General features: G+C 46.9%; 7 protein-coding genes across 7 annotated transcripts; 6 read left to right on the plus strand and 1 right to left on the minus strand.

Moving 5' to 3' along the window:
* Positions 1–560: 560 nt before the first annotated feature.
* F4822DRAFT_45289 (tubulin-domain-containing protein) lies at positions 561–2,362 on the plus strand. The gene is made up of 4 exons (XM_051463494.1): positions 561–713; positions 764–804; positions 879–1,984; positions 2,043–2,362. The coding sequence occupies exons 1-4, from the start codon at positions 706–708 to the stop codon at positions 2,268–2,270; spliced, it is 1,383 nt and encodes a 460-aa protein (XP_051320104.1). The 5' UTR covers positions 561–705; the 3' UTR covers positions 2,271–2,362.
* A 3,483-nt stretch (positions 2,363–5,845) lies between these two features.
* F4822DRAFT_424809 (uncharacterized protein) lies at positions 5,846–7,963 on the plus strand (the record flags this gene model as incomplete). Its single annotated transcript, XM_051460218.1, has 5 exons — positions 5,846–5,878; positions 6,031–6,160; positions 6,231–6,423; positions 6,492–7,860; positions 7,928–7,963. 5 exons carry the CDS (start codon positions 5,846–5,848, stop codon positions 7,961–7,963), a joined length of 1,761 nt encoding a protein of 586 aa, XP_051320105.1.
* Positions 7,964–10,411: 2,448 nt separating this feature from the next.
* On the plus strand, positions 10,412–11,490 carry F4822DRAFT_424810 (Cut8-domain-containing protein; the record flags this gene model as incomplete). The annotated part of the gene is made up of 2 exons (XM_051460219.1): positions 10,412–10,493; positions 10,643–11,490. 2 exons carry the CDS (start codon positions 10,412–10,414, stop codon positions 11,488–11,490), a joined length of 930 nt encoding a protein of 309 aa, XP_051320106.1.
* Positions 11,491–13,659: 2,169 nt separating this feature from the next.
* F4822DRAFT_424811 (cysteine proteinase) lies at positions 13,660–15,297 on the plus strand (the record flags this gene model as incomplete). The annotated part of the gene is made up of 1 exon (XM_051460220.1): positions 13,660–15,297. One exon carries the CDS (start codon positions 13,660–13,662, stop codon positions 15,295–15,297), a length of 1,638 nt encoding a protein of 545 aa, XP_051320107.1.
* A 763-nt stretch (positions 15,298–16,060) lies between these two features.
* Positions 16,061–17,492, plus strand: F4822DRAFT_424812 (uncharacterized protein; the record flags this gene model as incomplete). Its single annotated transcript, XM_051460221.1, has 3 exons — positions 16,061–16,323; positions 16,397–17,068; positions 17,171–17,492. 3 exons carry the CDS (start codon positions 16,061–16,063, stop codon positions 17,490–17,492), a joined length of 1,257 nt encoding a protein of 418 aa, XP_051320108.1.
* A 139-nt stretch (positions 17,493–17,631) lies between these two features.
* Positions 17,632–20,127, minus strand: F4822DRAFT_424813 (uncharacterized protein; the record flags this gene model as incomplete). Its single annotated transcript, XM_051460222.1, has 4 exons — positions 17,632–18,177; positions 18,234–18,689; positions 18,837–19,360; positions 19,419–20,127. The coding sequence occupies 4 exons, from the start codon at positions 20,125–20,127 to the stop codon at positions 17,632–17,634; spliced, it is 2,235 nt and encodes a 744-aa protein (XP_051320109.1).
* A 2,135-nt stretch (positions 20,128–22,262) lies between these two features.
* Positions 22,263–24,107, plus strand: F4822DRAFT_439925 (alpha/beta hydrolase fold-domain-containing protein). The gene is made up of 3 exons (XM_051462682.1): positions 22,263–22,606; positions 22,674–23,041; positions 23,098–24,107. Exons 1-3 carry the CDS (start codon positions 22,405–22,407, stop codon positions 24,070–24,072), a joined length of 1,545 nt encoding a protein of 514 aa, XP_051320110.1. The 5' UTR covers positions 22,263–22,404; the 3' UTR covers positions 24,073–24,107.
* The last annotated feature ends 1,964 nt before the right edge of the window (positions 24,108–26,071 follow it).

The raw sequence follows: 26,071 nt of genomic DNA on the forward strand, positions 1-26,071 counted from the left end.
GATTCAGTAATCGAACTAAACATATCATAATCTAGAATATATTAAGTATACGCTTACTCACTTGGATAGTTTCTACCATAACGAATAATCCCTGGAAAACCCTATAACCGTGACCCTCGAGTTTCGTCGGTTTATGATCGATTCTAGAATGTTTCAATTGTTTCGCGGGCAGTAAAAAATATTTAGAGGTTACTTCGGTAATTCTCCGAGACGCTGTGGAGCTTTAGCTTGTCACGTCGATAGCTATGCTGCCATGTCATCGAGGACATACATTTTGCGCAGGGTCGACCAGTCGAAAGCGATCGTTCGATCCACGGGCTCCCAAGATGAGGAGGCGGTTACCTACCTTAGGTATCATCTATCTGACGCTTAACATCAAACGCGTGTGAAGGGATAATGTGTGGGTAGCGCCAATTTGAGGAAAATGGAAATTATATAATGCTCGGCTAGAACGATAATAACCCCGATTGGCTAAATCTAGCTGTTTAACCGAGTTTATAGAGATATACAATTTATTCCACCCCGCCATGTGTAACCCCCTGTAACCCCCTGTGAATGGAACGCGCGCTACGCGTGAAAGTGCAAAGGTAAAGCTCGATAAGATCAAATCAACTTTCAATTCATCCCAAAGAGCCATCGTTGACATCTAAACCCGAGGAAGTTCATAGTCGGAGTTAGTAAAATCCAGTAACAAATGTCGCAATAATGCCCAGGTAAGTTAATTTCGAAGTTTTTAATTAGCGATAATCTAATATTTTTCAAGAGAAATTATCACGATCCAGGCGGGCCAATGCGGCAACAGCAGTGAGTTATAACCCTCCATTTTTCTCGAAGAAATAAATACATAATACAAGAACAATATGACTGACATATCATAGTCGGTAGTCAGTTCTGGCAACAGCTCTGCCAAGAACACGGTATCAATCAAGATGGAAACCTAGAAGATTTCGCAACAGAAGGCGGTGACCGCAAGGATGTCTTCTATTACCAAAGCGACGACACGCGATATATCCCCCGAGCCATCCTAATCGATCTTGAACCTCGTGTTATCGACGGCATACAGACCGGTCCTTATAAAAATATCTACAACCCTGAAAATTTCTACGTCGGCAAAAGTGGTGTGGGCGCTGGAAATAATTGGGGTGATGGATACCAGACAGGCGAGGCTGTCCACGAAGAGATCATGGAGATGATAGAACGAGAAGCAGATGGCAGTGACTCTCTTGAGGGTTTCATGTTGCTTCATTCTATCGCTGGTGGTACAGGTTCAGGTCTAGGTTCCTTCCTCCTCGAACGGATGAACGACAGGTTCCCTAAGAAGATAATTCAAACATATTCAGTATTCCCCGATACTACAAACTCGGGTGTCGTCGTTCACCCGTATAACAGTCTCCTCTCCATGAGACGTCTTACACAAAACGCCGATTCCGTTGTCGTTTTGGACAATGGAGCATTATTTCACATCGCAGCAGACAGACTGCACGTCCAGGAGCCATCATTCCAACAGACTAATCAACTGGTCTCAACAGTCATGTCTGCCAGTACCACCACCCTACGATATCCCGGCTACATGCATAACGACCTCGTTAGTATTCTAGCATCACTCATTCCTACGCCACGTTGCCATTTCTTGATGACGGCGTATACTCCTTTCACGGGAGACCAAGTTGAACAAGCTAAGACTGTCCGCAAAACGACGGTATTGGATGTCATGAGACGACTGCTACAGCCTAAGAATCGCATGGTCTCAACCGTACCAGGCAAGAAAAGCTGTTATATTTCTATCCTAAACGTCATCCAAGGAGAGGTCGATCCGACAGACGTCCACAAGAGTCTACTACGTATCCGTGAACGAAGATTAGCGACATTCATTCCGTGGGGCCCGGCAAGTATCCAGGTTGCTCTAACGAAGCGCAGTCCATACATCCCAATGAGTCACCGTGTCAGCGGTCTAATGTTGGCTAATCATACCAGCATCGCAACCGTATGTTATTTTCACAATACACCTTTCAGTCATGACTTGCCCGCTAATATTGCCAAAGTTATTCAAACGTATTGTCCGCCAATACGATGGTATGCGAAAGCGTAATGCTTTCATAGATAGTTACAAGAAGACCGCGCCTTTCTCGGAGAACTTCCACGAATTCGACGAGGCTAGAGAAGTGGTAACAGACTTGATCGCCGAGTATGAAGCCGCCGAAGATGCCAACTATCTGAACCCAGACGAAGGAGGGGCAACGTCCGCGGAAACGGACAAAAGAGTAGCGTAGTCAGGTTATGTTCTTACGTGAAGGGACAGAATTAACGAGATTATGATACACCAAAAAGCAATGCCAATGATTTTACCCTTAGGATGGCTGAGAAGAGATATCAATGTGGCGTTTAGGCGTTTCGGTATGACGTTGAACCCTAGGCCGATCACGAATATGAAGCAGTACTAAATCGCAAGTAGTATGTACCTCAATGCCCTAATAGATACCAATGCTGCAGGGTCCCGTCTACGAATCCGGGACCTGCGAGAATCGTCTAGTCTATACTCGAACCAGGAATTTGTTCATGTACCTATCCTAGTGACTTCCATTACGTCGTCGTATGCGGGCCATCCCGTTGAATTATCCCCGTTCCTGAGGAACACGGCGATTTTCAATGGCTTTTCAGGGGTAATAAAGGTAATGAGGCGCATTTGAAGCCAAATAGGCGGACCCAGATTCGGTAAATCTACATGTGCCTGCAGATTATGTTGATAACCATGACGTCAGTTCTCTAAGCTACCTTCGCATCAGCATCTTGGAGCTTCTGTGATGACGTCAAGGAATACTGCTCCACCGGACTAAAAGCTCCTAGGGCATCATTACTACATCCAAACGTTATACACACGTAGGTATTAAAGCTTCGCTATTCAACATTAAAATTCATATTCTCTTTCTTCATTATTGTAAACATCAATTGAACGGACGACTGCTCGAATCATCGCAAGACGCCTTAACAACTTAACCGAAATCTAACGCCTTCACGTTACACTCCTACAAACAGTAAGCCACACCATCAATATCGTCACATAGCATGTGTCCCGGTTCAAAACAATACCGATTAACATATGACAGAAATGGCCCAATCAAAAGCAGACCACGCCGAGGAGGTCAAGTCTAACCTCCCTCTCCCCGATCAGCCCCCCGTTGCTTCGGATTGGAACTCAGCCGATGCTCGCAACGTCAACGTCGGCTCCGGTGGTGTCCAGAGTGATATTTCAACTGGTGGCGGATCCACATCAGGGCTACGAGAACCCGCTAGCAAGAAGGATGATGTTGATCTGAGCAATGTTGGTCGTCAAGGCAAAGACAACCTAGAGGGTCCACCCAAGGATGCCAAGTCGAATTAAGGGGATGTGTTGCAGTGATGGACAATCGAGATTCAATGATTTTTCACAAGATAGATGGGATATAGGGGATCACGGGACAAACCGAATTGATCTCAAGGATGAGATCTATCGTCTACGGACGATAAAATGATTGATGATATATCGATGAAATATGCAATGTAATATTTGCATGGGGCTTGACATAGATCAGCTGCCTAATGGATCTATGATCTTTCAATTAACTATTATGACAACCTACTCATAAGTATACTGTTTTCTTCGCCGTGATTGGTGAATATCTAGTTCTACTCATCGTGTTGCCCATTGTGTTACCCGTAATTGGTTTCGGCCAACACCGATTGCTATATTTATGGTAGTCATAACATCACCAGCGTAACGGTAACACGCGTAACAGACATCCAACGTCATATGATTTCCCATAATTGAGGCCTAGATATGCGTGAGAAATCCTCAATGAGGTGATTTGTATTTGCGTTACTTCTTTCTCACTAGTCTATCTAGGATAACATTCCAACTCAACCTAGACCACTGCTAAGGGTGGCATATTTTATGTATTCCCGCGGAAAATAAACGTGAAATTTCCGAGTACAGGCCTGCTTAAATTCAAAGGATAAAGTGTCATGTTTCGATGTATGAGCCTATAAATTACAAATCGAAACTTCATCCAGGAATACCTTAATGATATAACTTCGTAGTACTTTGAGATATGTTCTGTATTGCGAAGATCATTTTGAGTGTAGGCGCTTCTTTGAAAAGGTATAGGAAAAATAGAAGAACAAAAAAATATGTGTTCAAAATACCAAATATATATATAAGTGAAGTTCTAAGTACTTGTCATTTAGAAAATATCACTCCCTATGTCCTGCAGTTCTTCCAAATATTGAAGGTCTTAGTAAGACAATGACAAGTGGTCGAGTCGAAAGGAATAACTGCCAGTTGCTGGTATATCTATGGAATACAATACATGCAGGTTTCCCAGAATAGAGACATAATTTACAGCGTTTATACAAATGTCTCTGTGTTTAATACGCATCAGTGTTGGATGGAGGGTTTTCCCCTTAGGCCCACGACGCCACTGTCCGGGTACATATATATCAAGTGGTCCAAATAATATTTTAACAATGCAGTAGGCACATAGGTATCTCTAACGCCGAGTTATCCTAATATACGTTCACCATTAACATGACAGAATATTATAACTTGTTGGGTGTTGTATAAGGGCGTGGCAGGCTTAGAGTTATATATGTATAATATGAAAAGAAACCTTAGCTGTAGTCTCCGAATACATTTATGCTCTGTAAGGCCGGTTTGGGGGTTGTCAACGTCGCTTCCTTCCTGTAACGCCACCTAGCAATAAGCTTTGTTGTCACGTATCTACATATCTAGGTAGGTACATAGGTATATAAGGCTCGAGTTGGCTACCGTGCATGGCTGTTGCCCTATGTGATAGCTGAGTACACATGGTTCTAGCTACATTAGCATGTACGTGTGTACCTGGCAGGTAGGTTGACAGGTAGGCAAGTGCAGTCGCCGCATCAGGGACAGAAGGCGCCATTAACGCGTTTCGTTTCTAAGGTTGTTTTTATTTATCCCACACTGATCCCACCTGCCCTGATCTCTCCCGTTTTTCCTTTCCTTTTCTCTCACACAACTCTCTCTCTGTTTACCCACCTTTTCTTCTACCTTTTCTCGCACCTCGACCTTCTTCACCTCACCTTTCTACACACATTCACCTCTAAGATTCTTACATCTATAAATCATCACATCTTGTATGTAAGTCTCAGACACGAAGAAAGACCATTTTTCTGTCTACCTGGTAAGTAATCGCCTTTCATGCATTCTAATGCAACCATCCACCGTCTCCCACCAGTCTAGATTTGCGAGAAAAAAAATCACAGCACATCACCTTCCGCACTACAACCTCCCACGCCATCTCCCTAACTATCATAGTTTGTCTACTGCCCTTTCCAGACTCGAAATTATTTCACAGATTAATCTAACCAAAAGAATAGGTAGGCAGTCTACATTGTCTTACTTAAGGCGGCTTTTGACGACTTTATTCGCCTACTAAGCTCGGTAAGTGTCACTCTACCTTAACTTTTAGAACGATTGTGGCTTCCCTCCAACCTCACCCACGCTTTGATTTCACTCATCCACCTACTACTACACTTTCTATCTCGTGCCTCTGCCGTAAACACTCGCCTCCTTCATTTTCCTTAGTATACGCGTTTTCATTCTTTCCCTACGCTACGTACCTACCAACCTATCTACCTTGACCTTGAAGTTTGGTTCGAGGGGTACTTTTCATCCACCCGCACACGTAATTATTTTGCTTCCACCTTGGGATATCTAGTAATTACCCACATTCGATTCTAACTCAAGGTTTTCACAGGTTTCCGATATCAGAACAAGCAAACTCTAGACCTTTCTCGTAGTTATCTAAGAATTCATCGCCATTCACCAACGATGGCTTCTCGAGCCATCAGAGATGCCATGATGGTGAGTTATACCTTTCCGACTACCCGATGGAATATTTGTCAACATCTCTTAATCTTCGTGTTATACTTGGTTTATTGATCGCTACGAACTCGGCGGGTTGAGACAACGTTGAGCGATTGGGGGAATCATACGCTGATTTTTCTCACATATAGGCTGATCTCGGCAATTCTCGACTGGAAGAACTAGCCACGGATGGTGTCGAAAGTCAATCGCGTCCTCGTCTACCTGCTGCCCAACAGGGCGGCCAACACGCTGTTAACCCCGCGGCTGCAAATTGGACCAGTGAGTTATCCCATTGAGATTTCATGTCACGACCGTAGTGGTAATTGAAGAGACTGACTCATGGGAACAGGTGCCTGGGCCGAGGGTATTTTTGACGATGAGGATGCACGAGCGGTCCGGGGCCTTGATCCTTTAGACGGCGGGAACGCACACCGTCTCAATAGAGCCGCGACTGGGCAGAAGGGCGGCGCCAGTGACCGAAAAGCCATCCATGTGATGGTGGGTAGTGCAATGGTGAACGTCGTACCCCGGTACGACCCGAGGTATGTTGCCGTTACCTACCTAAGTAAATATCGCTGATATAAACGCCCGCGCGCTAACAAGTTAACAGGATGCCCGGGTACAGCAAGGGTCGGCGCAACCAGAATGCCGACAACGGCTTCACCCGATCCTCGCTTGGCGGCCTCGTTCCACCTGGAGCATCGGTCAAAAGGTGGGGTCCTAAACAATCGCTGTCTTCGCCGACCCCTACTGCCGCGAGTGAGCCTGTCCTCACCACCCCTGAGGTCTCGAGACGTTTTAACGGGGACACGGCTGAGGACCAGATTCTCTATTCAGCAGAGGGAATTCACGTCACGCTTACCGTCGATGCAAGCTCTCAGTGTCTCCCTGGCAGGATCACTCTGTATTCGAGGCACGGCGGAGCTGTTGTAATCTGGGAGCTGAGCACCGACTCCAAACATTCTAGACGGGGTGATATGCGCCTGGTTCTGTTGCCCCTACACTCGGGGTGTAAAGTGCACCTGCGACGATGGGAAGACATGGAGCAGTCCAAATTGCATTCAAGCCTTATTGTGTTTGATAAAATCCCGGATGCAATAAAACTCGTCGAGATGATCGAAAACTATTGTGGCCGGCCGATCGAATCCAGCGTGCCTGTCTTCAAGGAGACCACGGTCGATACGTTCGGCGCTACTGAACCCGCGAACCAACCCCAGGCAGGTACGTACGACGAGCCCTTGGGTTTGATCAAGGTGGATAATCAATCCGCACACGACAAGGCACCTGAGGCTAGACAGAACGAACCGGATGAACAAGCCAATAGCGAGTTGGCGGGTCCGATCGTGCCCAATCCACATGACCCGACGCCTATGTTAATGTTCGTCCTTTCCCAACTCGACGTGATCGAGGCAACTCCTCTGGGAGTTTCTCTGTCTCAAGACTCCCTGCAAATCCTCTCTACAGTCACAGATCAAGAGTATAAGCGCATGACCACGGAACGAGATGCCGTTGTACAATACCTCGAGGATCACGGATTGAATGTCCCGAGGCCCAAAGAGCAAGCCGCTGCACAAGTGGCAGCTAGTGAACTGCTGCGCTATGATGCCTTTAAAGCTTTGGATTTAGAAGAGCAGAGAAAGTCGACTGCATTCGTCTATACGAACATCGTGCACGGGGATACTCGAGTCGTCCGTTCCCCGGAGAAACTTGTTGGCTTGCGATCGTCTGCATGCTCTTGCCCCGGTGAATTACGTCGCTTCGGACTGGCTCATCCAGGTGTTGTGGTCGGTCAAACCCCCACCAAGAGTCAGAATTTGATCTCAACACAAACGCCGGAGGATCATGCCGAGGAGAAAGGACCTATCGAGGAAGATTCGACTAGTAACTTCATTGCTCTTATAAACAATCGCTTTGGCAATGGCTCATCCGGATCTCGTATACCCCCGCACTTACGTGGTATGTCACCATTTGGCTCAACTGTAAGCATTGACAACACCTGCTCTTAAGAGAGCTATGTTGGTATCGAGGCTGACCATTACTATCCAGATCAAGGGCATGCCCGGTCCGACACAGGGGACTTAAGTTCCCTCTCGGGGATGACGGGTCGATTTGAGTCCCTCAGTCTAACGGATCCTCGCCCTACTGATTCTTAACAAGCTTGAGTCGTCCATTCAATCACTATGTTCGACACACTCCTCTTTATGTATACACACCAAGTTGAAGGTGCATGTCTGGACTAAGGCGTCCGAGGAGATTGGAATAATGCAGTCTAAGGCAGGATTTCGACATGCGATATGAGATTGGCAAATGCTGGCCTGGTTCTACCAGAAGTACAGAGGATGTTTTCTTTTTTCTTCTCGTTTTGTTTTGCTATGTGTGCGATATACACCGAGGGAGGAAGGGAGGGTCTTCTATGAGTCGCAGTCTATTGTAACACCTCCGCGCTCTTCTTCGTGGGGCATTGTTTGGTTTTTTCTTTCTTTCTTTTGTAGTAGGGGATGATAGTAATAAAATGGGTGCAGAAATACAATGCTTGCTTTCTTACTGCGACTGTGACAGGTTCTAGTTCCTAGGTATAAATTCTACGAGCCATTTATTCAATTTGAAGTGTGATAGGTATGGTTTGAGAGCGGAGTCGGTCAGCCCAACGCCCCCATCGTCATGATCAATGAGGATGTGGCTTGACCGCCAAGAATTTCCAATCTGGACTCTAAATATGGACTCCACATATAGCTACATATATACGTATCTATAGATGTGTATCCAAGTATATTTTCTAGGTAAGTACCTTACATGCAAATATTACCTACATAATATACTCATTGGAGCCAATGATTTATGTTGATGTCTCACTTTGCTCTGTTTGGAACTGTGCATTCGTATTACTTTCTAATTCCTCTAGTTCCGCGTGAAACTTGGAGAGCTGGAACGAGGTCAATTGAATGGATAATCGCAGTAAGAAGCGGTCACGCTGAATCCCTCGTGGCGGCCTTTTTTCTTAAGAGTTCGAATGCTAGTGGGAACAGATGGGGACCAATGGGGGGTATAGACAGGGACGGTTGCTGCGTTGGTGACTTGTGACTTGTTTTTTCCCATCCCCACATCTGTGTAATTCGACGAGGGGTCGTGGCTTCATGGGATCGCAGATGGCGGTTGTGATACCTAGGCTAAGTGTTTTTTATATGTATTTAATATAATAAAAAGTAAGCATAGCTTATAGCTCTAGCTCTATGGTTATATGTAGTACATACTCGAAGATGGTAGAGAATATGTTGCGATTGCTAAGTACGATAGCATAAGAAAAGATCCATTTATGTATCATATGTGACACGTTAATTCCAGCAAAAGGATAGCTGCAGCTGTTCGCACCAAAATAAAGTAATTACACTAGCTGATGGTTTGGTTATGCGCTTCTTTATCATTACATTATGTGAAGAGGGATGGGGTATACAATACATGGTGATATCGTGTACTGACAGGGGTTAAAGGCTTGGTGTTGAAAGTACTTGCGACTCGAGATGTACATTGTATGGTTACAGTTTGACTACAACGGCTACAGGGACCTGACTCTCCACCTTTTGTTTCGAGGGGAACCAACTACATCATCAGATAGATTGGGGATATCGGGGCCTGACTGCTAATACCTAGGTAAGGTTAGTAAGGTTTAATGTTATTTGCCTAACCAGCTCGGGCCAGCCCTGGGGCTAGCATTAGCAGCAGTAGTATGTACGTAGCGGTAGTCGAAGCTAACTGGAATAACTTCTTTGGAACTAACCGAAACCACCATCTTTTCCATCTTTTCCCTTGGACATCCACAAACACACGCATCCATTTCACATCCACATCCCCATCCGCATCCGCATCCACACACACATATGCACACCACAACACAAAACCCCCATTCATTCAATCAATCATATTGAATAATTACCGTCCGGATACTTCCAGTGCTTCCAGTACTTTTTAATACTACTACAACGGACTGCTACTTAATTCATTATCCAACTTTGTTAAGACCGACCTTTGCCTTTGCGCTGCCCCCCTCGTCAATGCACGAACAATATTAGGCGGTTCCTTTTTTAGCTTAGGATTGGAACGAAATAAGTAGCGACAAGTCAACAACTACTAAAGAAACCTTTATTATTATTATTATTATTGATTGATTTTTATTTTTAAATCTTCTCCAACCTCTCTCTCCTCTCTTTCCCCTCTCGATAATTCATCTATTTTTTTTTTTCCATCTTCCTCCTTTTCTACCATACTTCATCTCCATCTCCATCTCCATCATACCTATCGCCGACAAAAAAAAAAAAAGCCCCAATCCTCCCACCGACTCACTAGCCGACCAACCAACCGACCGACACTTACAACACATACTTGCGTAATCCTATACCATTAGTCAACCGCAGTCAAAAAAATTCGGAGCCGTCAGAAAGTACTACTTGCTCGTTCATTCCAACATCATAGGAAGGGGGAATACCAATATCGAGCAAGGAGCACATCGCATTCGATAAACGAACCGCCTGCATGATGAACGTGCTGCTTTCGCCGCAGCCCCCGACCTTCTTCCCTCACCAACACGATCCCAACCGACGATCTCCCACTCGACCAAGTACGTAAAAATCACATTCCGTCCGCTCCGCTTCGAGCCATGTACATCTCATCCCTTCGGATCCCTCATTTGTAGGGAGGCTTAAGTGGTAGACTCGAGTTTGGTATGATATATTTGGAATTACGAGCTAACAGGCCTCTGCTTTATAGTGTCTTCTTCATTTTATAATGTCGGCCCTTCAAATCGAAAGCGAAAAGCTGATGACGATGGCGATGAGATGTCAGTCTCGCCCATCAATTCTCCCGCCGCTCAGCCACGACAACTTGCCCCCCGATCATCCAAGAAAATCCGGACGAACGAACTGGCAGGGCGTCCGCTAACCCTGCCTCGACTTCTTGAGACCCTCGACGCCACGCAACTACGAACCGTCCTTCAGACCATTTGTGAACGTCAACCGGAGATCGGAGAGGAGGTTGTCAAGAGCGCACCGAAGCCAACAGTCGAATGCGCCCTGCAAGTGTTGAAGGAATACCAGGACAAGCTGCGAGATGCATTTCCCTACGGCGAATCGAGCTCCGACTACACTTACTACCGAGTCAAGCAGCCCCTATTAGCACTTCTTGACGCTCTTGCAGACTTCACTCCCCAGTACCTCCCACCTAACGAAGCAAGCGCCAACGTCTCTCTCCAATACCTCGACGGTGCCACCAAAATAATTCACAGCTTACCTGATTGGGAAGGCCAAGCTCATCGACATCACAAAGAGAACAGCTATGATGAGATATCAAGGGCTTGGGCGCTAGTGATCAATGAGGCATCGAAGAAAGGAGCAGGGTTTGTGTTGCATTCAGGCGGTTGGGATCAAACCCTCGCCAAGCACAACCAACAGTCGGGCGGCAGGCTTGGAGCTGCGATCTCTTCCATGTCGACGAACCTCGGATGGGTTGGCGGCGGGCCAAATAGCGGAGCTCCGAACACATCAGCTAACCAGAACTCCATTCTGGACCAGTTGGTGGCTGGAAACTATGGCTCCCCCGTTCGCGTTGGTCCATGGTAGTGTCAAAGGATGGAATGAGCATTTCGTGGCCGGGGAGAGCATGAATATTAATGAGCAAAACGTTTAACCAGCATCGACGCAGCATCTAGCATGCGGAGGGAATAGGCGAAGGCGATCAACGCAAGTACCTGAATGGAGGACACGCATCTGCACATATCAACCGGGTCGCAATGAGATTACGATGAACAATATTTGTTTCGGTTCCTTTCACTCAAGGGGGGCATGGCATGGGGGTCATAGATTTGTCTGCCGAAGGTTTTTTCACGGCTACACTACACCATACGGCGTTCTAGTATTACAATCATCATTGATTCGTGCTTTTTATTTTCTTCCATCCCATACATCTTGATATCCCGTCCTCTTTTCATTCCCATCCCCGAACACACTTGCATGTTGGATGGACAGGCGTTGCTTGGGCTTTTAGTTGGGTAACTTTAGACCCATACCATACCATATCGGTTCAATTCATGTCTAAGCTAGCTGGCTCGGAGTGGATGTTTGCTATACTTGTGATCGTCGCTCGGGTAGCTGGCTAGGAAAGCAATTCATGTACATATGCGCGATACTGGCGCAAATATTTTCGCAACGGGGGAGGTGGCTGAGATGGTGGACACCGTAGCACAGGTGATTAATTATCGGCGATTGCGCTGTTACTATATGATATTGTGGAATTTGTTTAGGTGACTTGTTTGTTTGGTTTTGTGTGACTTTAGGATGAAAGGGGGTTTAGTGGGTGGCTGCTGTTTGCAGCGAGGATTCGAGGATACGATAGGTGAAAGGATGCCTGCCTGCTTGCCGATGGCGGGCTTCTAGATAAGGTAAATTGCCCAAGACACTGCAAAATCGATCCTATTAACTCGAACCTCGAACCGCCGGGTTGAAATCAGGTCGTAGGGACGTACGTAGCGATAGATTCACGTTCCTAACCCCTTAGCCTGAGCTCCTCTAGTAACTCTGCCCGCTCCGTATGGCTTTCAAGGTTCAGGTACCCGAGGTGCTTAATGCATAGGAGTACCTAGTATAGGGGATACCAACTATAACACCTCGTATCCCGGAAAGGCTACTAGAGACGAAAAAACATCCACATTAGATGACTTATCCCATATTCAACACCTAAGGAGTGGTGTTGAGCTACGACCATTCCCCAGCCTCATCGGGGAGGCTGGGGAGTTCGGCATAGTTCAAAGCAGAATATTTGTGAAATTCCCAAGACAACGACATACTCACCGGACAAATTCGGTCGGTTTCCTAAGAAAATACTAAACGTTCTTGGCTCCTAAAGAACTGTTCATTTTCTATAACTCAAATGAAATAAAACCTAATAAGTCGATTCAAGTTAAGTCTTTCCCGAACTCCCTCACCCCTTTTTTCCACCATGCTTAAGCTCGATTACGGATCGTACACAGACCGGTCTGAACGTTGTCTCCCCGCTTTCCCAACAACGGCAACTAAATTAGCCTCAACGTGGCATACCCTCATAAGGTTTACCGGGAAGATCGTTGCCGCTGTTATTTTTAGGAGTCCGTCGGTCATCTTTATAGAGGCAAGTTTACTCCGATAAGCATACTCCAGACCGCCAATACGACTACGCCTATCGCTAAGTTTCGTAACAATCTTACTCCTGTGTACTTACTTTTCTTACCGCTTAAGGTTATTGTCTAGCTGTTGTATAACTGTATCTTTCTGTCGAAGTGCTCTATTATTGATCGAAACAGGAGTCAAAAAGTGAAAGTAGATGGAGATGGACGTTGAAGAACACGGGGCTCTCTGGGCTAACAATGCCCCACCGAACCTTCAACTTTTGAATGCATGTTCTACGACTTATACGTAATATAACCTACTTCAAATCGACGATGGAGTTTAGACAACTAACAGGCCTCATCGGTCTCTAGAGAGCCTCATGTTTATACTTGGAGTTTGCATTAGAGATCTCGGCTTGATCAGTAAAAGGGTGTCTAGCATTATGTACGGACGGAACACTTAACTGATTGATCAAGAGAAAATATGGCAATTCTAAATCTTCACGAAGAGGATATAAGTATGCCATCTACCCTCTTTAGAACAATCCCACTCTCGCTCATCGACAGTGATTCATTCAGTAATCCACCAGCCTATCATTTATTGCATATTCATCCAGACATTATTCATAACTCACTTTCATCAGCCAAAATGGTTTCTTCTAGCTCTCAATCAGACTCTTCTCGCGGGGCTTCTGCCGGTAACATTGACGCCTACGCTCTCTTCGAAGCCCTCACCGGCCACAAGATCGACAGGCGCTCTATCCCCTCTAGCAGGACCATGTCTGAGGACTACGAGGTCCTCGGCGATGACCGCCCTCTCCTTGGCCAGGAACCATCTCCTGACGAGCCCCCCAAGGATGTGAACATTGGTGCCATTAACCCATACGCTTTGGTTGAGGCTATGATCGGCCACAGGCTAGACCGCCACGCTCTTTCGACCGCTCGTATCATCTCAGATGTTCTCCAGACTGACTATGAAGAGCTTTTCGACCTTAAGCACAACTCGGTCCTCTTTGCTGGTCTTAAGCTTAACGAGGAAAACCGCCAGGCTGAGGAACTCTCGGAGAAGGAGATGCAGATCCTTGAGGAGCGTGACCTCGTTACTCCTGATCTCTCCCGTATCAAGAAACTCGACGACCTCGAGAAAATCGGCCTTAAGGAGGTCGGCGACACCCGTATCAAGATGGCCCGCATGCAGAACGGCAAGCTCCGTCTTGTTCTCGACGGACAGTCCCTTGGCCGCACTGTTGGTAACCACGACATCACTGAAACCATCAACGACCTTGTCCTTCCCTTCCGCCACGGAAAGGAGGACCGCGAGTGGACCCCACCCAATAGTTCTTGGCGCGACATGAACGAGGCTTTCTTCCGCAGCATCCCTCGTCGCTTCATGATGGATGGCCCTCCATTCTCATTCGGCGGTAGCCACCACAGCTTCCGCGAGCAATACCAGCACCGCTTCGACGACCCCACCCAGGGTGCGGCTAGCAACAGCTGGCTCATCGCCGCCATCTTCTCGGTATTCTGGGCCAACCCCGCCATGATCAACCGCTCCACCCGTCTCGTTTCCGGCCCCATGGACCGCAACCGCCGCACTCTAGCCGTCAAATTCCACGACAAGGGCGGTCGTAACAACGCCGAGACCGATACCGTCGAAGTCGACTACCAGATCCCTGTTAACAACTCCACGGACCTGCCCATCTACGCGCGTTCCAGCGACGGGTACGAGACTTGGCCTTCGTTGTACGAGAAGGCGTTTGTCAAGTGGATGTCGCATGGTAAAGACAACAACGGTGGTAACAACAGAAACACCGTTGATGATAGCAGTGACCACATCGATCTGACTAAAGCGCATAACGGTGACCCTATCAAGGCAATGGCCCAAATCAACGGCCGCGAACCGCGGTACTACTTCACGGACCGCCACTCCGGTGCCGAACTCGCGGGCTTGGTCCGCGCGTGCAGTGTTAACAAGCGTACTATCAGCCCCATGGCAGCATGGACACACGCCACGGGCGATATGTTCCGCGGCAGCAACCTCGTCGCGAACCACGCGTACTCGATTCTCGGATGGGTTAGCGAGGGCCAGGAGGAGAATCAGTACATTATTGTGCGTAACCCCTGGGGTGTTACCGAGCCCCGTGGTCTGACGAGTTACCCCGGATTACTGGATCGTGTGGAGCCCGAGTTCTGGCCGCCTGCTGCGCTGTTGGATCGTGATGGTGTGTTTAGCGTTGAGGTCCAGGCGTTTAAGAAGTACTTTGCTTGCATTGGTGTTGCTAAGTAGATGCTTCGTCTGTGACTTGTTCTGGATGCTGGGAAATTTGGTTTGGTTTGGTTGGTGTTGGGCTTCGGATGATTTTTCATCATTCCTTAGATTGTGATACGGACTCGGAAGGTAGTGACGAAGGCGCAGGCAGGTCACTACGAAATAATGAAGGTGTCTGGTTGTGACTCGGGACTGGAAAGGTTGATTCTATTCAACAAAGAGGAAAAAAGTGTTATTAATGGAGTTTTAATATTATAGAAATACAGACTGGTTAATAAAGGGGTTCTCGTTCTCATAAGTTCTCCTGTACTACCCAAAGTAATGATTCGCGGTAGTGATTCTGGGTCTTGAAAAATCCAAATCTCTGAATTACTAATGATTTAACCTGAATATGGGATGAATAACCTAACAGTATTAGTTGTCAGTCACAGTGTCCCAGGGTTCACCTCGTAGTCACTATTGTAACTCTTCTTTTGGCGGTCGCTCACCCATCACGGTCACTTTTTATACCATCTAATAATGAAATATCCACCCACTAAATGCCTGACCAGCCATTAATCTTCAAAACTATGGTCATGGTTCAATACCAGGGGCGACCTGGGACTGCTGTCGCGGCACACAGGTAGTTCAAGTGGAACAATAGGGTATCTTCCATATATGCCAAGGACCCTTTGCCTTTCGCAATCTTTCTCTCTTCACAAGCAACAATATCGAGTAGATAACCACTCATCAGTCCGAAGATCTTCGCACGGATAAGTTACCCTCTTCTTAGTCCCTGACGATGTCGACCCCCAAGTACCACGGCATCGAGGCTAATTTCCTCAGCCTGAAAAACATGCAAAAGCTTCCCACGGAAAGCGAAGAACGAAAACGAAAGATAATCAGGAGATGTAATTGGTACATGTTTAGCTCTACCCTAATTAGGGGGCCCGAGCTCCATGATAATTTTGACTTCTTTACGTTGTGTAGGAATGTTGAAGCAAATTGCCCCCCTGAACAGGAGAAGCCGAATCAAAAGCTAGCAGAGGAACCTCCCACAGAAGCGTATGTGTATTTTACTTCTAGAGACTATTATCATTTGTTACCACGATCGCTAACAGCCGTTGACGTGAGATAGTTTTCTAGCCAAATATCATAAACCGTATTTCCAAGGAACTATCGCATGGCACGCGAGACAAGATACTATATCTGTTGAGCAGATCCACAAGCTCCTTGCCGATGCCTGGGAGAGATGGCAACATGTCAGTATCAAGGCAAAGCAACTTGAGGAGGCCATCGACGAAATCCCAAGGCCGGAGCTTATCACGAAAGTGGTGTGCCTGGGACTCGGCCGTATTATTGCAAGAAGGCCTCATCATTCCGAGCCTCAACCGGCGGAGGAGGACTTCGATAACATGGTTTACCCACGAAACATCGCTCAACACATCGCCGCGATTGCCATCGTCAAGCAGCTAGAGAAAAAGACGGGCAAGCCGAGACGCCTCTACACAGCGGATCCGGAATACGGAATCCAACACAAGGTGGCCCTTGAGACATTTCCATATGGAAAATTCACCGTTCTAGACCCGAGTTATGGTAACCACGAACAATTTGCCATTATTGACGACTCTACCCTAGTATTTAACATGGCAAGCCTACCACAATGTCCGACCATGCGCATAATTCAGGAATACGCTCGACCAGTCGCTATTATTACGAGAGAGATACCCCGAGAAGGAAAGTTCCAGGACAGACTCTGGTTTGAAGTTACGGAGGAGAACGGTAACAAAGTCCAGATACCCGGTTGCGCGTAAGCCACCCCCTTTTTATTGTCTCCACTTTAATACCCCTATTTTCAACCCGCCCACAAAATCTACCGTTTACATACATACTAACAATCCCGCACACGTAGTGACTTACCAATGCCCGACGGTTGCTCCGAAATAGGTGGATTGTGCCCGAAGCGCGTTCGTGATATGATACTTTACGAATATAATATCGAGGAAAGTTTCCCGGCAGAAGGGGATAAGAGCCAGTATCTGTGGGGTGAATGCGACCTCGTAGATTATAAATCTCGCGATGTATTCAATACGAATGTCGGTGGTTATTGGTGGTCGCATACTCGACTCTATGCTCGTAAATCTGGTTTGGAATACTTGAAGGGAATGTACTCGGGGTATGTGGAGCGGGTTAAGGATGTTCTTGAGCACGCGCAATTAAGCAAGATTACGTAGTGCTTTACTGTAATAGAGACTAGCCTCCCGCTGAGAAAGTCAGCATATTAAGAGCGAAATGCGTGCATCAAGTAAAGCCGTATAATCCTCGGGAAGGTGTAAAGCGCGAAATCGAATCCCCACTCCTTTAAACTACCACCTATCCATAATAATAACGCTTTATAAAAATAATTACACACGCAAAAGAGTCGTCTCTATCGCATAAACCTGCTTCGATAATCGCATCTTGTATTTCGGCGATCCGCGAGCCTTCTACTCTCTCCACAGCAGACACTATCGCATTTAGAAATACTGAATAAATCCCTTGGGCACAATTCATTTGGAGACTTTTCTCAGAGGATACCTCGAGAACTGCAAAGCTTTCACCTGGCGGAGTCCTCTCCTCCAAGTTGCAACACCCAAAAAATCGTCGCTGGTCGCGGGGTTCACCCTGCGGCCCTTCTTCACGGGTAACGAACTCCTTGCCATCTTTCCACCACACCGCGTTTTGCGCTCGTGCATACTCGATAGGTGAATTCCAGTCTGCTCTCAACAGCTGCAACCGCAAATTTAACGCCTCGCCATCTTTCCGCTGCTGCCACGGGTCGCGTGCACTACGAAAGTTTTGGTTGTACTCGCGAATGGCCGTTTCCAACCTGAGATACCCATCGAGGCCGATAATTCGATTTATACGTTGATTCGTCATCTTGAATCCCGTTTTCCCTCCACCCATCTCTCCCCTAGGTCTTTCAGAGACCATACCCACAAACCAAGTAAAGCTTCTATCTCAAAAGGGTCAGTTTTCCATGTACCCTCAGGCTTTATATCTTCGTCAATCTGTTTCCGCAATGACAAGTAGACCTCGCTCTCCCCGCATACATTCATACCTGGATCAACTTGGACCATGCAGAATATGGCGAAGGCTCTCTGGTATATCACACGCCCGGCAGAGAAGATACGCATAGTATCATGAATAGCGCGGGCTAGAATCAAGGCCGTAGTTCGAATGGAGACTAATTCGTCACTCCAATTACTACTACCCCCCGAGTCTGGCTCTCTCAATCCTGTGATACGGGCAAGTCGAGTCCTAAAACAAAAGCTCTTGACGGCATCATTCAGGCTCTTGACGCAATACTTCGCTATGAGCCACTGGGATATTTCACTCTCGGCTTGAACGCGGCGGTTTCCTTTAAATTTATCGGAGCGTGGGTTCCCTCGCTGAAAAACGTAAAAAGGATACCTACCCCCTGGTTCCGGCAGCTTTGCTATTATATTTGTAATCCAACTCTCTTTGGGGTAATTGTCTCAAAACGGCTTGAAACAGCTCTCGGGTTGTTTGTTACGGGTGTACTAAAAATCTCCCACGCCCTTAAATTGCCCATTTTCATCGCCAAGCAATCTAGTTCGTGCCCCTGAAAAGAGTCCGGGTTCATTCATCATGAAGTTGTCTTCTTTCCTCAATCGTTGAGTTCTAAGCCCGGCGCGGATGAGACTCATTATGATAGTGACACCAAACTGTACAACTGCAACAGAAGAGTGGCAAGCCCTTAGACCAAGAAATTGGCAGACAAAACCGATTACGGTTGTAACCAAAGCAACCCAAATCCAACCCACAGTGGAGGGATCATCATTAGGGTCTTTCCACGACGTAATATATTTTCGAAGATGCGACATGCTGCCAGAGTAACCAAATGCATCGAAAACCTGGTCCCCTATCCTTTGGTTCCCAGGCTGGACCCAGTACATTGTAGAAAGGCTTTCGGAGTTTTGTGGGTCTTTTCGTTCATAATAGCGTTCCTTCGTCTTACTCTCTATAAGACGGGCACATAGAGATACTCCTAGACAGAGGGATACCGTGCTAACGACGGTTAATGGAACGGCGTATTGATCTATAAATGTCTACGGTCAGTCTTAAAGTCTACCAATGTATCTTACTATTATAAATACCTTGACGACTATTCCTCACCCACTGATAGTGATACCTCGTGAGTATAGCCCATACCAGGACGAATGCTTGCATCATGACTCCTACCGCAGCTGCGGCTATGAACCAACCTTGACTATATGGCTTAATTCCGATATTTTGGGAAAGATTTGGGTTAGGTGCAAAATGTTTCGCCGGGCCCTGTTGAGAACCTGTTTCCGTTGTTTCCGTAGGATTCTTCCACTTTTCCAACCAAGTCCGCTGCAATTTCCATTCGCTTTTACCTCTATTCGTTTTCAGATATTCTTCGAATGAATATATACCGGCGGTCGCTTTTGCCCCGTTGGAAGGGTAAAATTCATCGAAAGGAGCTTGGGGATCGCGTACAATCTCGAGTAGCTTAGGGCGCCCAAAAACTCGGGCGATGCCTCCGTTATTGTAGAGCTCACAGACGTCGCGACTAGTGGAAGAACACAGCTCTGCCTCAATAGCACCGGCGCCTTCTTGAGCTCTGCTAACAAATGCTCTCAGTGAAGGGGTCCCGCATACTCGAATAGCAGACACAATGGCGGTAATTACACCTATAGGTGCGGCAGCAAAGATAATGATGTCCTCGGTCGCCAGACACTCGCTAATATATTGTTTAGTTGGAGATTCTCCAAGAAGAGAAACAAGCGGAGCAAGGTCCGTAGCGGGATTGTTTGAGAAATCATCCCACCAACTGTCAGCCATGGTGGATTAGGGCATTCGAGGATACTCGAACAACGTTGTAAGCCTCCAGATGATGGAAGGAAGTTAGGCTGTAGAAGTGGGGATCAATGCAGAGATTTCAATTCGCGTTTCGCCACACACGGGATAAAGCAAAGTGAGGCTCTATATGATTCGAGGAATAATCACCACCGCGACGCCACAAACAGATAAGCCGCCATTTCTTGTCATTCCACATATATACCTAGGTATACATAGGTACCTAGGCACTTGAAGAATTTTTTCTACTCCAAAATCGCGTCTTAAAATAGGCCACTAATCACGAACCCGTCACGAAATTGTAGGTATAAGCGGATAGCCTTATCGAGGAACGTGCACTCGGTGAAAGATCATTGAGCTAATAATTTAGAGGTAGGTTGTTTTTCTTAGTTTTCTTTCTAGCACAGATCATATGTTTTTGCTACAAGAGACCGCGGAATTAAGATTAAAGGGTGGGTAGTCCGAGGCCACCCGAGCAGAAACGAGTATTTAGGAAGTGCAAAGCCAACCTAAAGATTTATAAAAATATACCTATACAACAACCAAATCCTTTACAGCTTTTATGATGTCTTCCACTATTGAACCCGAGACACCTCGGATATCTTCATCTGAAAACCCTCAAAAATCTTCGGCTGAAAGCAAGATATCACAAAAATCCGATAACCAGAATACCAGCTCCGGTCTCAGCACCTCCAGATCCAGTTCCGATCCTAACTCTAGCTCCGATCCCAACCTCAAGCAGAACAATTTGAAGGTCCACTATGTAGAAGGACGGGTCGAGAAGTTATTCCGCGAGACTCACGAAAGGATTTCCAAGATGAGCCGCGAAGAGTTGCAAAAGGAATTCCCAGATATTGGTAAGTTCGAGTCATACATATATGCATTCTATAAACTGACGACCGTAGTACGTTCAGAGCCGGCACCCTTTGTTGGTCCTGAAGATGTGCCTTGGGACGAGCTATGATTTCTACTAGGCAACAATGAGAGAAGGGAGTCTCACTGTCACGATCAATCGGTAGGCTGAGGGATACCCGAGCAGCAGGGTTTTTATAGTGCGTTAAATACCTATCTATAGCCCTTATGATTCGATGTTTACTCGCTAAGGAGACGCCACAGACGTTAATCTTACCTTTATAATTGAGACAATTGTGGCCAAGAATTAGTTGTTCCCAGAGAAGCCATGGCGCCTACTTACCGCGTGGCGACTCCTTATTTCAGGTGGTATGTTTTCCCTCTTTTCTTTTCTTTTCTTTCATTTGATATATAATGGGTACTTAAGAGCGCGATAATCCACCCTCTTACTCAACATGAAGTCTATAGGCGCTGATTTTAGCTCTACAAAACTAAGTGCAATACCGACCGTGTTTTTATGAATAATGAACTTGCTTGGTAGGTATCTTGACGGACTAGTTTCTATTAGTTTGTCGGTCTCATAACGGGTTTTACCAATATTAGATCAGTGAGTCGTCTCTAGGTTGTGCTATTTGTGCCAATAGGGGCTACGCCTCACTCTAAGCACACGCTTCATAAACATCACTTCGCATCATTAGAACTGAATGGCCAAAAATTGCATTGATTTGCATTTCATTCTGCTTTCTAGCTACCTAACTGGAAGTTTTAAGATGCGCGCAATAGATGTTAGAGGATGAGCGCGCATCATTCGAGCTATCTATGTTTGTTACGATACTGACGTAAGGATTTATAGAAGCCAGGATCTATATCCCCAAAAAGTTCCAAGTCGGAAATTACATTTGAAATTATAATAGGAATTCGATGAAAATACAATGAATTATTATGTAAGGTAGCTATACTAAGGTTCCACTTTGCCATCGTTGTATACTCAATTGGGGAGCCAAGCTGCGCGGGCAGCGATGTGAGAAGCTAAGCCCTACCAGCAAAGCTTCACCAGATAGCCTATAAAGCATGTGCAAGAATGCTAGGCATCTTGGTAGTATGTTTAAGCCATGTCGAACGTCTTTAGCGTACGCATCATAACTTTTGTTCTAGAAGAATAGGTGTTGATCGTCACCAGCTGAAGCGCATAGCCCTGGTTCTACAAAATTCAAGATGCACTACCCTCGTTCTCGTTCTCGTCTACACGCGAGGGTTTTTATATACTTGAGCATATACTTGATGTTTGTGGTATGCTAGAGAACTATATATATCGGGCGATGGTCGCACGGGATAATGAGTTGAATCATCATAGACAAGTCGACGCCTAAACAACCTTCTCAATAAACATCAATAATAATAATCAACACGATGGTAGCATCCGATTACTATACACTACCCGTCTTACTCGGCCTTCCACTTCTCGCTTCGGCTCTCCCCCAACCTGGGACTTCTATATCGAATTCCTCATCTGTCTCCTGGTCGAAATGCGATTCTTCTGAGATTCCGGACACTGTCGATTGCGGAACTCTACAAGTGCCTTTGGATCACCACAACCCGCAGAATGGCACCAGTAAGTCACCTTTGCTATAATGTAAACCGTTCGACTAAAACAGAGGAACACTAATACAACTTACTAGTCACTCTCGGGATGATGCGCCTGAAGGCGAAGGGTCAATCCCCTTTGGGAAGCTTTTTCTACAACAATGGCGGGCCGGGACAAGTATCGGCTCCATCCATCGTCAAGCAGGCCAAGTGGGAAGCAGCAGGATCAGATTGGGAGAAAGGGTTGCCATTTGTAACTGAGGCATTGAGGGAGGCATACGACATCATCGGACTGGACATGCGCGGCCAGACCCTCAGCTCCCCATTGCGATGCGATAAAACTTTTATTAACAAGCCGGTAAAGCAGCTCGCATTCGATGATGAGAGCTTCCAGACCTTAGTGGAGCATAATAAGGCGTTCGCTGAGAGCTGCGCGCGCATGACGGGCCCCTTATTTTTCAAGGTATGTATCTTTCGCTCCTATTATTAATGAAGACGGGATTGCTAACATGCTTCAAGATGGGTACCGACCAAGTCATCCGAGATCTCGACCTCGTACGACAGGGCGTAGGTGACGAGAAGTTGAATTGGATGGGGTGGTCGGGTGGCAGTCAAATCGGCGCCGAATATGCCGAATTATTCCCCGAGCACGTCGGTCGCATGGTTCTCGACGGCATGAACGAGCGGAGTTTGTCCGATACAGATAGCATCATCGGTGAAGCGGTAGCATATGAGGCCTCTTTGAACGATTTTTTCAGGTGGTGTAACACGACCACCGATTGTGTGATGCACGGTCGCGATCTACCTACGATCTGGGACTCTCTCGTCGACGCCGCAGCCAAAAAGCCCTTGGCAGCTCCCGGTTGCTTAAACGAAACACGTGCACCACCCTGCCTACCAAAAGTAACAGACGAAGATTTCCTCATCTACGCGCTTGATGTGCTGAATGTCGACGCCGGATTTCCTTTGTTAGCTGAAAATCTCCGAAAGGCGTGGGACGAAGACGATGCGATCGGATTCGCCCCGCAGCGCTTCGAGTCCGATGTTGTAAACAACAATGAGATAGCGTTCGCTCACTTTGACGTGTTGTGCTCCGATTACACACGAGATCATATCCGATCAGCGGCCGACTTACGTGCCATCTTCACAGCCGCTCGCGCCTTGTGCCCGCACACTCGGGGGGTGAACGTTATGCAGCATGCCCGCACGGCGTGCCTTGGATGGCCGTTTGAGCCCACGAACCCGCAGCATACATTCAACACCGAGGCTACCTCGAAGCTTCCTACCATCTTGATCGCCAACTCGTATTGGGATCCCGCTACTTCAGTCCAGTGGGCGGTCACGATGCGCGAGCAGCTACCTAGCGCAGTTAACGTCTTTAGGAAGGGGAACCATCACACTAGCTACCGTCGCAAGGGAGAAGTAGCTAGAGTTATCGATGCTTTCTTAGTTAATGGGACGGTGCCGGCAGATGGTACTACCTACCTTACCTAGGCAGATGCTTCCTTTCTTTGCGGTCAGGATTGTGGCCGATGAAGAGATTTCTTTTTATAGAATGTATTTTTAGTTTATCCTTCTAGAACTTGTACATATCGAACATAATAGAAATCAGATTACCGTTTCGAAATAATTGATGACTAGGGCTACCCATCCCTTCTACGGTTGGCAGAAGCGCAAGGTGACTGTCAAACGTCTCCGAACCTTCGAAGAATGATGCTGAGTGTAAGAGGGCTCCGTACTCAGATAACGAGTGCGTACTCTGAGCCAAAAGATTCCTCAGTCTCCTTATCGCTAACTATAGCCGCCGTAAATAATGACGGCGTAGTTGGGAGTATAGTTTCTTCTGACTTGAATAACTCCGGTTCCTCCTCCATAAATTTCTTCTGTGCTACGTCGCAAAGCTCGCCCGCGGTCATTTCGATTTGTATTCTCTTCGTGTGCTGTCGTCACATGCTTAGACGTATCCTTCACCCGCGTGAATGGCTTCAGAACGACGTCGAACATCTGCGTCGGAAATTCCTCTTGGGCATCCTCCCTAGGATACACTATCCTTCTTAGCATTAACAACTGTGGGATGGCAGGCTGTAGGACTTACTATCGGGGAAGTAGCAGAATTGAGGCGACCCATTATAAAGGCAATTGGCGCAGCAATCATCCGCAAACTTCGTCCGCATATTTGGTGAAGGAACTACACAACCATGCCAGAAACCCTTGCCCTCCATGCATCGTTCACAGCTGGTGTTGCGTGGTTTCCGGAATCCCACGACCTGGAGCAAAGCAATATGTACATCGTCCTTACGTCGACTTCCAAATTCCCTTTCGGCGTCCGGCGACCAGATATTATGCCGCAAAACGTTCCTGGCAGGGACTTTACACAGACGCCGCATTATGCTGCTGTCCGAGTGAGTAATGGACTGCCATGTCCGATCGTCGATGGAATGTCGGTATTTCTTTCTAACAACCCTATACGCCGATGGTACGTGGGAGTCAAGGGTCCGCCGAGCTTCGATGGCTGGCCCAATGGGGCATGGCGATTCAATCGATCGCACGATCCGGCTAGGCCCTTGACGGCAGATCGCATCAGACGCTGGATTCAAGTCGGTTTTCGTAAATATCGATTCTAGTTTGATAATCGACTGCTTGGACAACGCGTAAACATCGGCGTGGACTCGGAGGACGGTTTCGCCTCGTTCTACTAAGTGTTGAAAGGTATTCTGTACTTCATCTATGACCTTTTCACAAAGCGCGTCCTGGACGGCGAGCTGGATTAGTCTTTCAACTCGGGAAACCGCATCTTCCTCAGCTCCAGGGCAATCCAATATGGGTCCGGGCAGGGTTTACCCCCTAATAAACACCAAGTCACGTGGGCACGCGTTGTAGGCAACCATTTAGGGGTTGAAACGAACATGGTTGCTGTGATGGGAGATGACACATAGAGCACTGACAAGAACCACAAGTTGACGATCGGGGTGGCGGTGTGACGCCTTGACCGTGCGGGTTTCCGACTCAGAAACGGATCTGATTAGAGCGAAGCTGCTGAGTGAGTGGAAAGTCTTCAGGCTTTATAATGGTACAGAATCTCTTGAAAATGAAGCTGAAAACTTCTGTGTTCAATCGCGAGGATGTTGCTGGCGAGGTGTTTGGTACCTTTATCGGCAGCCCTTCTCTGAAGCGGAGATTCGTTGTGTACTTGGGTACTATTGGTGGCAGGTGCAGACTCCACCAACCAACACTCGATGATAGGAGACTCCCTCATCGCATGCTACAGGCCATCGTGTATATTGGATTGTGATGAATCCCGAAGCCTCGCTCTCTATAGAGCATGCATGAAACCTATTGGCAGCATCTACAATGCTGATGTGAAGATGATCGCTGCGCTGGCAAGGATAATCGTTCCCGAAACTTCCCCTCATCCTCGAGTTGGGATTGATGATGTACGTGGCGTTTTGTTTCACAGAAGCGGCGCTCGCTGCTAAATATCTTGCTTTTTACG

Source organism: Hypoxylon trugodes, assembly GCF_022578975.1.
Source record: "Hypoxylon trugodes strain CBS 135444 unplaced genomic scaffold F4822scaffold_1, whole genome shotgun sequence".
NCBI classification, from domain to species: Eukaryota; Fungi; Ascomycota; class Sordariomycetes; order Xylariales; family Hypoxylaceae; genus Hypoxylon; species Hypoxylon trugodes.

Coding starts and splice junctions, on each gene's coding strand:
- F4822DRAFT_45289 (XM_051463494.1), top strand. Junction 805..878: donor GGGCCAATGCGGCAACAGCA/GTGAGTTATAAC, acceptor GACATATCATAG/TCGGTAGTCAGTTCTGGCAA. Junction 1,985..2,042: donor ATCATACCAGCATCGCAACC/GTATGTTATTTT, acceptor ATATTGCCAAAG/TTATTCAAACGTATTGTCCG.
- F4822DRAFT_439925 (XM_051462682.1), top strand. CDS start 22,405: ATGGTAGCATCCGATTACTATACACTACCCGTCTTACTCGGCCTTCCA. Junction 22,607..22,673: donor CAACCCGCAGAATGGCACCA/GTAAGTCACCTT, acceptor ACAACTTACTAG/TCACTCTCGGGATGATGCGC. Junction 23,042..23,097: donor CGGGCCCCTTATTTTTCAAG/GTATGTATCTTT, acceptor ACATGCTTCAAG/ATGGGTACCGACCAAGTCAT.